Source organism: Primulina tabacum, chromosome 15, assembly GCF_025594145.1.
Source record: "Primulina tabacum isolate GXHZ01 chromosome 15, ASM2559414v2, whole genome shotgun sequence".
NCBI lineage: Eukaryota > Viridiplantae > Streptophyta > Magnoliopsida > Lamiales > Gesneriaceae > Primulina > Primulina tabacum.
Window position 1 is genome coordinate 28,519,967 of NC_134564.1, and position 14,645 is coordinate 28,534,611.

Below are 14,645 nucleotides of genomic sequence, written 5' to 3' on the forward strand. Positions count from 1 at the left end.
TCAGATTGAGATCCCTAGATTAGGATAAGTCGAGTCAGAGTCATAGAGTGTGATTCAGAGTTTGTATTGATTCATGTTTCTGATTTTGATACATGTTATGAATATCTGTTTCATTCTGTTATATCTGTTTATATGAAATGCATGTATACATGATTTATACTGGGAATATAATTCTCACCGGAGTTATCCGGCTGTTGTCTTGTTTGTATGTGTACATGACAACAGGTGGGACATGATCAGGATCAGGAAGAGGATGAGAGATTATAGTTAGCGTGGAGATCCGGGCCCAGAAGCAGAATAGGATTCAGCACTGGATGTATAGTCGTTGAACCTAGTTGAGATAGAGACATGTAGTAAATGAATTGTACTTTAATTTTTACATGTATATCAGATAGATTACTGCTACGTTTCCGCATTTATAATTTAAAAAGAAAAAAATTTAGTCGCACTTTTCTTAATTGTTATATTTGACATTAATAATGATTAAGACATGAATTAGCGTCCGGGTCCCCACATTACTATTACACAATTATTATTTTAATTAGCAAATTCTAAATACACTAATTAAATAATTCTAAACTCATTATAATCACGATCGACTATCAGACAGTGTCGATATGACGAGGGCACAAATCTTATTCATATAATGAAAAAGAAAAATTTCTAAAGCCAAAATTTTCCACTAATCCATTTTTTTCAACCGTCAGTTTTGTGAACTCTTCACTAAAAAACAGTCAGTTCCACTCTTCTCACTTAATTAACAGTTAAGCTAAATTCAACAACTTCCAATAATGAAATATACTCATAAACTTCTTTATAAGAAATTTATTTGATCTTCGTCAAACAACAGTCACCAAATTTCTTGAATATGATTATCTCAATGAGAACAAAAAATCCAATACTTGTGTGACCCTCAATGGTTTAGGGGTACAACTAGCTGTGAGTTCACAACTTCATGCGATTCAGAACAATAATTGTTCTTATTCGGGCTTACCCTAATTAGCCTCATTATTGTCATCAACCTCTAGATCAAAACATCGGAATTTAAGTCAGATTGTACCGATCGGATCATGGTAAGAGTATCCAGTAGCATCACCCCACGATCCCCTAGGTATCCGTGATAATGACTTCAAGAACCAGTAAGTATGGTTAGCGTATGGTACACTCCCTTCAACTCACATATCCCGATTGAATCTACAACCATTGTTATATCGAGAGATGTAAATGAATTCGATAATGATATGATGTATCTTTGTGTAAAAATAGTGATATCGTATGTGTAACTAAGAAAATATATTTCTCTAAAGCACATGTCTTGCTCTGACCAAAGACTCCTTACACTATTAACTCATCAGATCAAATATGATATCTCTACTTGTAGGCGAGCAGTGAATTCCCGACTACAATGTATTGGCTCCTACATATTTTGAAACTACACCCAATCTCGCCACCTGATTACTCTCAATGGAGTTGGTAAACAGATCTAAATGCATGCTAGTATGCAGAGCCTCAATGTTGTCCCGGGTAAAAGGAATAATGATGCACAACCATAACCGCTGATAAATGATAACAACTTGGACTGTTCGAGGGAAGGTTCTTCAGTGCCTCATCAAACGATCACACATCTGTATGAATGGACATCCTAATGTCCTTACCGATGAAACGTGATGTTTTCATCACAAATGCTAGTCTAAGGCTCGAACGACATTTATCATTGTTTTAAGCGGCTGAATCGACTAGAAAAATATTAAGAATATACGGTATACTTCTTAATGAGTTTCATGATCCACTAGATTCGTGGAACTCATGGAAATCATGGTACTTACATTATATTCAAAGGACTTTAACTATGCAACTTGCATGTGAATACAGATAAATTAAATGTTATAATTGGATAAGACCGTAAAATATTATTAAAATAAATATATATTTTTTTTCACATAAGATCCAATAAAGCTCAAGCCACTAGTTGAATCGCTTGGCACCTACTCAAACAGAGAGATCGAACTCCTGTAAAGTTTTCTCATGGGGCATGTGAGTGAGGAAAGGCTTGATCCGATGACAAATCCAAGGCGGCAATACGGTGCGATCCAACGGCAAAACCAAAAGACAGACACTCGATCCTACAGTCTGGTATGAGAGCTCTTATACGGATTCGATTCTCATGAATGACAAGAAGTGCAATTATTGATAAAACCAGATGACAATTGTTGGGGCATTAACTCAAATTGATTTAGGGGCTGGGAAGAGAGAGCGGAAACACCAACAGTAGTGGGAGTTCAAAAATAGGGTACGCGAGAAATCGTCCAAGACATCACACAAAAAAGGAAGAAATGAACAGAAGAAAAACACAACTCATCGCTGAAACTCTACAACAAGAAGTTCGCAAAGTATCATTGCTTTCTTTAGGCCTCTTGTCTAATTCTTCCAGAGTTTTGTCTAGTTTATCATTAAGTTTCATCAACTTTCATAGTGTTTTATATTATTTTAGTTTCTTTGTGATTATATAAATACAGTAATCACATAAATTTTATCTATATTTTTTAATATTGTTTTTCCATTTAAATACTTTTTTTTAGTGTGAATATTGTTTAAAGACAACCTAACTAACGATCAAATTTGATATCAACACTGTATGATTTATCCGGAGTCAAAAGAGTTTTTCACGTTTTCACTCAATTTGATACATGGTTATTACACTCAATTTGGTACATGGCTATTAGGAGTTAAGAGTCACAATTTTCACTCAATTTGGTGCAATTAATGGTACATGGTTATTAGGAGTTGGAGTTTATTACGTTTTCACTCAATTTGATGTATGATACGCGCGCTTTTTACAAATATGGAGCAGACAAAGTCCTATATTGACCAAAATTTGACTAATTACATGTTACAAGATCTGTACTTAGGAACATTTTTTTGGGGGATTTTCTCATTCTAGGACAGCAATAGATTTTTCCCGAAAAGCTCATGAAAAAGGTCGAGTGTCGTCTACTTCGATATTATTGAATTTTCTTTTACAAGTCTACCAAATCATAGCAATATAGTACTTTATTTAAAAATAAATTGTTTGAAATCTGAACTAGGAGATCACCCCTTCTATTTTGGAGTGACAGAAAGATAGTACCATTCGAGCTTTTTTTTTTTTCATGTTTTCCCGGAGTTCTGGAGAAAGCTGCAATCAATAGGATTTCACTAATCCTCTCTTCCTGAAAATAAGAGCGTGAAATTCTTTTTTCCTTTCCGCAGGGACCAGGAGATTGGATCTAACCGTAAGAAGAATGCTTGGTATAAATAACTCACTTCTTAGGTCTTCGACCCCCTCAATCACTACGAACGCCCCTCGATTAGTGCAATGGAACGTGTCTATTTAACCAAATCTAATCTAACACAAAATGTGCATAAAAAAAACCCATGTACATTAAATCATCATATAAATTAACACAGACGTATAATATTTACAAGACCTTGAATCCAACATCAAATCATTATGGTATGCCTACAAATTTCATGTGGAACTTAACTTTCACTTGAATGATTCTAACAATAAATCATAATCTCACCTTTTACCTTACCTTAAACCTAAGGTACAGTTTCCTACCGTATCTACCCAATATACCTAAAACCCAACATTTTATACATCGAGGATCAAATAGAGATCTCGAAAAACCAACCGTGCCACTACAACCTCGAACAGCAGAAATAATGTGGTCGTCAAGACCCGCCGGAGACGACATTATTCGGGCTGTCCAAGCCAATGGAGATGATCCCATCAGCCTGATTAGGGGCAGCGGGCCAACCAGAGACCAAGGTGATTGGTGGGAAACAGCATTTGCATGTCTCTTGGCATGGCTTCGGAGTGTCCACTTGTTTACGGTCAATACTGCTTACAAGCGAAATGTGGTCGGAATCGACTGGTATGGAGGGAGAAGCTGGCTCTTTCAGAGGGCCCCAACACTCGATCTTGTTGAATTCTGGAATGTTGGAGTGGAAATATACCCAAACCAATGCATCTTGTAGCTCTGGGTAATTGTTGAGTAAGTTCACATCTCCATGAACAAATGCCTTCAAAACCTAATAAATATTTTTCCCCCAAGTTTTTAATAAATCATATATTTAACTGAAGTATCTCTACTCGAAATAAAATGCGGAAAAACATCGAAAGATCGTCTTTCGATTAGTCAAATTATGCTTACTTAAATCTAATATTGGCCTATTAGATGGCTAAAACCTTGCCAAACTACATTTGGATCTTTCGTTTCCAGATTCGAATTTCATATCCTTGTTCATTCAAATCATTCGGGAAATCTTCGCACACATCATTCTCAATTCTAAGGTGTACTGCCAAAGAGGCCAAGACATTTCAAATTCTCGGGGTCATTTTAAATCATCCTTCTTTTTTCAAATCCATTAAACTTGTGTGAGACGGTCTCACGGGTCGTATTTTGTGAGACGAGTCTTTATTTGGGTCATCCATGAAAAATTATTACTTTTTATGCTAAGAGTATTACTTTTTATTGTGAATATCGGTAGGATTGACCCGTCTCACAAATAAAGATTCGTGAGACCGTCTCATAAGAGACCTACTCTTTCAGAATAAAAATACTTCAGCTTAAAATGAAAATTTTCAAGGGAAAAACTCTCGATCCTAAATAATATATAAATGGAATATAAGAAAAGCAACGTATAATATTTACCACGGGAAGTTCTTTGCAAAAAATGAAGAATCTGAGCCTCGCAAACATATCCAACAAGAAATGGCCGCCGCTTATGTGACAATGAACATGGAGTGACATTTTATCTTTGATCTTCTTCCACTCCGCCACCACTTCATCTCTCTGTAATCTGTTGTACCACCCTTGCAACTACATCCAATAATAATATTATTTCGATCTTAATCTACTAATTTACACAATTTTTTCCTAACTTTAGTCCCTTTTCACCGAGACTAGGTCTCTTATGAGATGGTCTCAGGAATTTTTATCTATGAGACGGGTCAACCCTACCGATATTCATTCACAATAAAAAGTAATACGCTTCGCATAAAAAATAATATTTTTTCATGGATAATCTAAATAAGATATCCGTTTCACAAAATACGACCCGTGAAACTGTCTCACACAAGTTTTTGTCTTTTACCGAATTGATGTCGAACATATACTCGGCAATAATTTTTTATGTCACGCCCTTATTTTTTTTTTACTAAGATAATAAAACAGAAAAAAATACAAATTTGAAAACTACGACCATGAATTGACCATATCAACCTGACGAAAAACAACAAAAAAAAAACATGCAAATTGCAAAAGCCACGATTCATGTTTTCATAATTTCACAAATTTTCGAATAATATTAATATGTAAAGAAATCGATAAATCAAGGCCGAAATAGTCCACTTTCTTGTCTTTGTTAGGGGATTTTTAATTAAATAAATAAAACACCATCTACTTGCACGCTTTCTAACTTTTCTCGAATAATCTTGAATACCGACAGATACAAGAAAATATTACCAGTGAGATCTCCCATGTTTCCCATTAAAGATAAAATAAAAATTAAAAAAATAGTAAATATCAATAATCCCATCATTAACCTGAATGAATAATATCATAAAAAATATTAACCTGTGAATTATCGATGGTTTGAGATATAGCAAGAGTGAGCTTGGATGTGATATCACTGTGTGTAAGTGTGTAAGTTCTTGGAAGCTTTCCGGGGTGTTTCTTCTCGTCAACTCCTACGAACAGAACTTTCAGCTTCGATGCTTCAAATATAGCTGGCCCAAATAATCTCGCAACCTGAGAATTGTATTCAACAAACAAAAAATTGAAAAAACATATATGAAATAATATGTTTTCAAGGAAAAAAAATCAAACAAAACCCTTACTGCGGATTGCTTCTTCTTGGTGGAACATCTCCTCCTTGCTCTGTGAAGAGAGAAGAATGGTTGTTCTTCAGAAAACGGCTGTATTTTGAGCTTTGAAGGGAGTACCAAAGCCAGAGTTAGAGCACCCATAGCAAGGATTTGGGAGGACACAAGTTTTATTGAAAGAGTTCGGTATTTCAGAGGGGGATTTTCTCCGGCTGTCTGGTGAGATTATGGCTAGTTTGGGAAAGCGTACAAGCTTGGCATGAAACGTGGAACTTTGTGCGAGAGTGATGCGGTAGTAGTTGCGTGACAAACTAATACTAAGAAAGGGAAAGAAATTTGTGCTCGATTTTATATTGATTTCACTTGTATAAATATTTAATATTTGGCGTAAATTTTCGTTAAACTGTTTCACAATTAATTTTACAAGATATATTTTTAATTCAATTCAACTCATGTAAAAATATTATTTTTATACAAAAAATATTAATTTTCATGTTAGATATAAGTCGAATCGACTCGTCTCAATCTACCTCATGAATATAGATTATGAAACCGTATAAAAACAACTTATTAAATGGAAACCGTCTCAAAAAAGTACTTACTTTTAACATATTATTATTATTATTATATAAAACAGACGATATATTTAACAGTTGTGGTATTGCATGGTTAAAAGCGGACCACGTAAATGGGGCTCGATAGTCTGCAGCAAATAGCAATCAAGTGTTGACACTTGACTTGCGTGTGTCGTGCGCATTTCTTGAAGGAACGTGAAACAAGCAAAAATCGTTGGAAATTTTTATATATGTTTTTATTTTTCAAATATAAAGTTTATTATTGAGAAATTAATTTTTCTTCTATTTTCTCCTATGTTAAAGGGTAAAAGCATTTCTTCCACTTATGGTTTCATTAACAAAAATCTTGCTTAAGAAAACAAATTTTAGATAACCATCTCCGGATCGAATACTTAATTACATTACAAAACTCTTCTACTTTGAATGATTGATCTTCAGCCTTATCAGATTCATGGAAAGTTTACTTTTAAGTCATATTATTTTTTATTGTAAAAATATCATTTTTATTAGTTATGTTATAAAGTAATATTGTGTAATATACGTTGATTTGAGTGAAAAATATTATTTTTTATGTCAAAATTATTAATTTTTACTGTAGACATGAAACATGACCGATCTTGTATATCTTGATATATTGATATGTGAGATCGTTGTACAAAATACATATTCAAATTATAAATAAAATTGATATCGAAAAGATTCAAAAGGCCGGGGATGGCTGGAAAAATTTTTGTCTTGATTCGGAATATTCAAAAGTTGAAAAAAACTATTTGGAGCTAAATGCAGAAGAAAGGCGTGTCAATGAGGAATATGGAACACATAGTTTTGTCTCCATTCTAGTCTATCAAGGCTAAAAATCAGCTTACCTTTTTTTTTAAAAAAGGAATTTTTTTTAAATTTACCTTTATTTTTTCCTTAAAATTTTGCTAAGTTTGAAGAAATTGGGCGTTTTAGTGTAAAAAATGCTAGAATGGACATTTTAAAAAATACAACAATAATTATAAAGAATTTGTCAAAATTAAAATTATTTTAATAGGTTTCCAAATAATTTTGCCTAAATAATAATACATTAGATTAGGTGGCTGCTTCCAATTGCCAACCCTAACCTAGCTATCCATAAATAATTGATTAGGGCTTGATTGATTGTTCATATTTGGTGATCCAATGCTTGGGTTGTATATTTGTATCCCAATAGATATCAGGCTTGGACGATTGAGTATGTGCAATGCCAACTATCTCTGGAACAATCTAGGTTTGCGTACATGTGTTTCCTCATTTTACTGTTGCCATAATAAAAAATTTGGTCCAAAAATTTTCAGTTTCCCTCTTGTCACACCCCGCGTCGAGAGCCATTCGACATGACAGTTTTTTTTTTTTTGACAAATAAAAATTCGTAAAACAAGAAGTCGTGGTACAGTACAGATCAAACCATACTATTTTAACTGACTTTTGATAAGATCTGCATCACATGTCAACTTGATAAAAAACTTACATCTAGTTTTAAAAACAAATGTTATAACTCTTCAACCAAAAGCTTGGATCTGTTACACATTTTGTCAAGTTTATTGTACTTTGTAGTATTTGGTGAATTCATACTATTTTGTAAATTCAGAATTATGTTGGGAATTTATTTCATCATTTTTCAGTTATATTCTTTTGTTTTTAGGGCATATTAGTTTAGAATATTATAACTAACATTCAAATTTGGAATTCGTTTTCGTTTGATTTATATAAGTTAGATTTTTACTCTTTTTACACAAATCGGTGCTTTTAGCTCTTGGCACACGCCCACATTCCAACAAAATTGGGCAAACAAAATTGGCACTCCCGGTGGACCATAAATTATGTCACCACAGACGAGGAAATTCTGAGAAAGGAATAGGAGTTTATGGCAGAAGAGGTAAATGCTCAACAAAGAAACATGATGTTCATGCTTGCTTGAAGAATTTCGCAGGGGAAAAGATCAGAACAAACAAACCATACAGAAAACAAGTGACAGAGACGTGATTCAGGGAGTTATCAACCTAAGGCTAATGACCAAGTGTCTGGGAGTTCTAAAGTAGGTTACCTTCAACACCTAGAGACGATACTCCCTAATCATGAAGAAACGTCACTTGATAGAAAGGATGAAGCTATTAGTCAAGAGATTCAGTTAAATTCTCAAGGGAACGAAACTAATACCAGCCTAGAGAGTTTGAATATGAGGCCATGTACCGTTTCCAATGAGTAAATGATGGTGCAAAAGCTCGGGGATCACAACCAACCAACAAGGAGTTGAAATGCATAAGTACTATAAATATCATCGTGCATTAAACCATACTAGAATTTGTTGGCCTTTTGAAAACTTTTTCCAGGAGAAAGAGAAAATAGAAAGTTAGTGGATTCTCGAGTCCGATATTGGCAACGAAACTAATACCAGCCTAGAGAGTTTGAATATGGGTTGGGCCTATAGGCTACCAAAAAGGTGGCATGTAAAAAATCTTATGAATTAGGGAGTTAGATTGATAAAAGTAGGCATCTGAGTTGGAGAAAATAAAGAACAAGAGAGAATTAAATGTATCAATTATTGTGAATAAAGTTGATTTTGCATGATGTGGTAGGCATCAGGGTCACTTTTAATGAAGTTAGAGACTTTGTTTCATGTCATTTACATTATGGATTTCTAAAATGAATGGAGAGTCTATGCCAATACATGGCTTTGATTCCAACACCATCTAAATCACTTCTTCATCATCGAATCCCGATCCAACAACACTCCACAATTCTTCTCCAGACAAAATAAATAAAGGAAGCATAATGAACGTGTATAAGGGAAAGAGGCCCAATTGAAGTGCGATGTATGTAAATGGTTGTTTGGGTTGGGGAAGTGTGACCCTGGTAAAATGCAACACACAAACAATATATCAGAGTTACTTTTTGGCAGCCAACTCATGATCATATGAGTGATTCCTCATTAAAGTCACCATTTTTTTCCCAAGTACAATGGGGGAGTACGACCAACACATGACCTATAGGTGTCATAGACAAAACCCACAAGCGTAGTATGCAAAGAATTATGCATGAACACAAATGACTGCTTGGGAAGGGGATGTGACCCAGGTGAAATGCGACACCCAAGTTCGAATATAAAAAGGACATAACATTTGTTAAAGATTCATTTGCTCATGATAAAGCTGCTATGAGGAGTGCAACCAAAATATAGCTTGTTAATAGTTTTCTCATTAATACTTTCCACCGACGAAAGAGTTCACAAATTTGTTTCCATAGCCAAAATTCTTTCGTAACTTGTTTAATCTCTTGAATTTTTTTACCCCAGATTGGAATTAATTCTTGTCCAAAAAGCCTTGGGACAACGACATACAATTCTTGTTTGATTGTGACAATGATGTTTTCAATAACTCAGCAGCTGGTGGAGGAATTTCTGGAGTTGTGGGCTGATCTATAGCCCGAAATAGTTGCAAAAAGTGTGGCAATGCATCCAACTCTCCCTTCAGGTAAATGGTAAGTACAAATGCAAAAGATCCAAGGACATACCTATTTCAGTAGGTGTAGAAGATGGGACATGGAGAATGACCAAAGCAGAGGCAATCATAGACTCCAGAATGCTAGAAGAACTGGTGTGAAAGGTGGGAGACACAGATGTGGTAACACCGTCCAATGGGAGAGTTGGTAAAGTCAACATGATAGAAGAAGTGAAAGTCTCTCTAGCCACATACCTAGAAACCAACAATAAAGGGTTAAGGCACTGGGAGTAAAAAATTCTTCACAAAACGACAAAGTAGCAAATTCACACCCATTCTCAGAGCCAACAGATTGATTGGAACCGAAAACGATTGCCAAGAGAGATGGATAACACAAATAGGTAAGAAACTAGCAAAGATAATCTAACACATACAACAAGGCCAACCAATGGTCATCTTGCCACAACCACAATGCAAAGGCTAACAGATGGCCAAACATCATCAAACTACCCAACTCCCCGCAAGAGTTCAACATAAACAAATAAAAAAATGGTGGTGGTATATAAATATTTACAAGGAGCCAACATGAAAATATCATAGAATAACATAAAAGTAACTACCATATCAGCAAAACTAGCCATCATTCCTTCAAATTTCTCTCGAAAATTCAAAGTACAACGAGATATGCATTCAATAACATACACTTTGTTTCTATGAAGTCAGAACACCTCAGAATGAATCATGGAAAACATAAAGAGATTAAGTGCGATGTCCCTTAATTTTTAACGTTAAAATACTACTAATTTTTTTTCTCATGAAATTCGAACCCTCACTTAAAAATAAACACAACATTTAAAAATCTTAAATGCATACAAATCCATAAATTGTTAACCACAAAATCATATGTCACTATAAAATAATCCAATTACTAACTTCAAAATAAAGCATAAAATCTCTAAATAAATAATCCTCAAAATCTTTACGTAAATACTAAGTAAGTGTAGGAAATAAAGTCCCTCAGGAGTGTACTGTCGGACTGGATCCACTCTAACGTCACCCTCCAAATCGTCCTCACCTGCAACAATCCAAACCTAGTGAGTCTAACGACTCATCGCGTTCTAACCATATGTAGCAAATAATACATATACATGCGCATGTATTAAAATCATACTTTCATTTATTTGAAATAAGCTAGCATAAATTTGTAAACATAAATAAATCATTAAATCATAAAGCTTTCCATTATCGTGTATCATTTTTTGATGAAGTTTGATATTTGAAAGTGACTAGCTGTAATCATATCATCATGTGGTCGATCGATCGGTCTTAGCTCCCCAACTTTCGTCACTGGACCACGGCAAAAAATGAAAATACGATCGTCGGGCTTCCTCTGTGGCATTCTCCCGTAAACGGGCTCCATCTGTAACCTTTTTCCTCACGATATCCCCAATCATATCATATGTCACAACCAATTCACATCCTTTAAAATATTTTTTCTTTCGTTTTATTTCTAAAATATCATACATATCCTTCAAAATCGTAAAATAACATTTTTTTGGGAAAATCATACAGTCTTTGCATACATCATAAAAATATCATATTTCATCGTAAACATTTTTAAAATATCATTTAGCATGTATTATCATTCTTCGAGACACTGTCAGACCTTTCGCACTATCCAGGACGTAAAATGAGCATTTTACCCCTGGACTCCAAAATTCCCGATTTTGACTTTTTCTTGCTTTTATTGACCGAGACTAACCCATAGCATCATAGAAACTTAAATTTGACTTCTAATATTTTCCTTTGGCATAAACCCGAGTCTTTCTATTTAATAACTTAATAACTAAACTATGAAGCGTTTTAAACCCGAATCAATTCAAAACTTAATATTTTTCATCCCAAATTTTAAACATAGACTTTTAATACCTAAACTATCCTCGTGAGCCACGAACCAACCCCCGTGGACCCATGGTTCGAGCCACTTTTATTCTCCTAGCCAAAACCCTACCCTAGCCTCTAAATCGAGTCACGATTTCCCAACCTCGAACCACCCTCAAGACAGCGCGGACCCCAACTGAATCAAACCCTAGCCTACCGTCCTGGATATACATTTAATATAAAATAAAAGTTTACAAAAATTCGTTTTCGAAGATAATAATTTTTGGGCCTTTAAAAGTCCTTCGTTTGACTAAAACCGGCTTCCCGGATAAAATCGGGCTCGTCTCGTATAATATTCGGACTCCAGTATTTTTAGAAAATTTTAATCCTAATTAATCATATTATCGAGCCTTAAAAATATTTATCAAAAATATCTATCATCTTAGTCGTCTCGGGTCTCCTTTCTCTAGCCTAATATCGAATATCCGGATATAATCCTTAATTTCATGGAACCATGCAATCTAAACATTTAATCATGTAATATGTATAATTTAAGCATTTAAAATCAATTAAATAAAGCAATTTAAATAATTTACATGCATGCGGTTTATGTAGACTGATTTTTGGACGTTAAATTAAGACTCATTGAATCAAGGAAACAAACAACTCCATGTAATCATATTTCACAACAAGCCCAAATAATGCATTGACTAATTTCATAGATCAAGAAATCGAATACTATGACATAAGATTCAAGAAAGGGGCATGAAAGCTACCAATGATCATAGAGAATGGAAAATGAACATGCAGAGCAGTGGAACTCGCAACAGGGGTCGACAAAGCAATACCCTCGTTCCAAAGGGGAGTTGAACCAATTGTTGGTAAAGCATCAACTGGAGTACTGATCATGTTATTGGATGGCCTTGAAGCAGACAAACCAAGAAAGGGATTCCCTAGATCAGCGTCGAAGAGAGAAACACAACTCAATTCAACAACAAAAAAATCTGCAAATTCTTTGAAAATTTCAATCTTTTATGTTTTAAGTTTTCCTACAATTTCATTTGGATTTTTAGTTTTACAGCATCTTTATTCTAGTTTATTTCGTCAAGTTTATTATAATTTGTAGTATTTGGTAAATTTATGTTGTTTTGTAAATTCAAAACTATGTTGGGATTTATTTCATCATTTTTCCATTTTATTCATTTGTTTTTAGGGCATATCATTTTAGGAGATTAGAACTATAATGATCAAATTTAGAGTTCACTTTCGTTTGATTTATAAAAATTAGATTTTCACGCTTTTTACATAAATCACTACTTTTAGCACCTAGCACGTCTGCATTCCATTAAAAATGTGCAAACAGTGAGTTTATAAGATTTTCTAATTATACTTTTGTAAACTCACCTTCAGTCATGTTATTAAGTTTCATAACCTTGGTGATTTTGTTTACATTATTTTGCATGAGCACACAAGCGTAATTAGAATATAACCAAATATTATAATATAATTATAGAATAACTCATATTAACAATTTATAATTTATTAAAATATATTTACTCATATAAATAAGTATTATCCAAATAAACTAATGTATTATAAATTAGACCAAACAAACTGAAGGCAAGAATTCAGCTCTAAGAAAAGAATCGTAGATAATTAAAAAGATGAAGTATGCAAAAAAAGGAAACATGTGTGATCACAAAAAAACTCAAAAGTAAATGAGAAAGGGTTAAAAGTTATTTTTGAAAATAAAAATTATTTCTAACTTCGAATTGTTCCTTGGAACATTTTTGTAGCATTCGGAACAGGAAAAAAATGATATATTTTTTTTTTGCCGTCATGAAACACGTCCCAGTATTTTCATTTGGGAATTTTAGAATTAAAAAAGGTGTGTATATAGGATTTTTTTTTAAATTATAAAAGACTATTGCAAAATGTAGAGTAAAGAAGACCATTTTTAAAAATATGGTTATGAAAACAAAAAAATATTATTTTTTACTATTTCTCTCATTTATGTTTTGACAAAAACTTGTGTGAGACGGTCTCACGGATCGTATTTTATGAGACATATATCTTATTTGGGTCATCCATGAAAAAGTATTACTTTTTATTGTGAATATCGGTAGGGTTGACCCGTCTCACAGATAAAGATTCGTGAGACCGTCTCACAAGAGACTTACTAATCTGTTTTTACCCAAACAAACACCTATTTATTTATTTTTCTCAAAAAAATACCCTTTTGCACGATAACCACAAAAAATAGCATTGATCTCAAACAAAGCCGTGATGTTTTATGCCTATTTTTGTAGAACTACAAAATGCACATATACTCGAATAAAATATTTGCCAAACTCCAAAAGTTCTTCTCTCGTTGCATACTATCAGTTTTAATTTTATTAACCAGAGACTTAAAAATAAATATATATTTTTCACTTTTCTCTCCTAATATTTACTCTTGTCCTTATAAAAAATTAAATTTTTTTTTTTGCTCTCCAACTTTCATTTTCAGACTTGGTGCTTGAAGTATGACCATGGATTCGAGGGAAATATTCAACGCTTTATGCATTTCCACTCAGTGATCTATCCATCTCTCTGTATCTCATTTATTAGTACATCGACTTCTGCTTTTATTATCACCTTATGATATATCTATACTGTCTACATTAGCTATCTATACTATATCTATAGTATTTATATTTGAATATTTCTACGTTATTTTTATGGTTTTAAATTTTAATACAATATTTTAAAACTCTGTATCTCATTTACAAGGGTAGATTTATGTTGATTCTTGTAAATTTTTTTGCAAGATTTTTATAGAATTTTATAAAAAAAATGTTTATATAAAATTCTATATAT

General features: G+C 33.5%; 1 protein-coding gene across 1 annotated transcript; it reads right to left on the reverse strand.

Annotated features, from left to right (window-relative positions):
• Nucleotides 1-3,417: 3,417 nt before the first annotated feature.
• Nucleotides 3,418-6,170, reverse strand: LOC142527788 (protein STAY-GREEN homolog, chloroplastic-like). The gene is made up of 4 exons (XM_075632724.1): nt 5,885-6,170; nt 5,622-5,795; nt 4,698-4,865; nt 3,418-4,074 (listed from the first exon to the last, which is right to left on the reverse strand). Exons 1-4 carry the CDS (start codon nt 6,011-6,013, stop codon nt 3,715-3,717), a joined length of 831 nt encoding a protein of 276 aa, XP_075488839.1. The 5' UTR covers nt 6,014-6,170; the 3' UTR covers nt 3,418-3,714.
• Nucleotides 6,171-14,645: the final 8,475 nt, after the last annotated feature.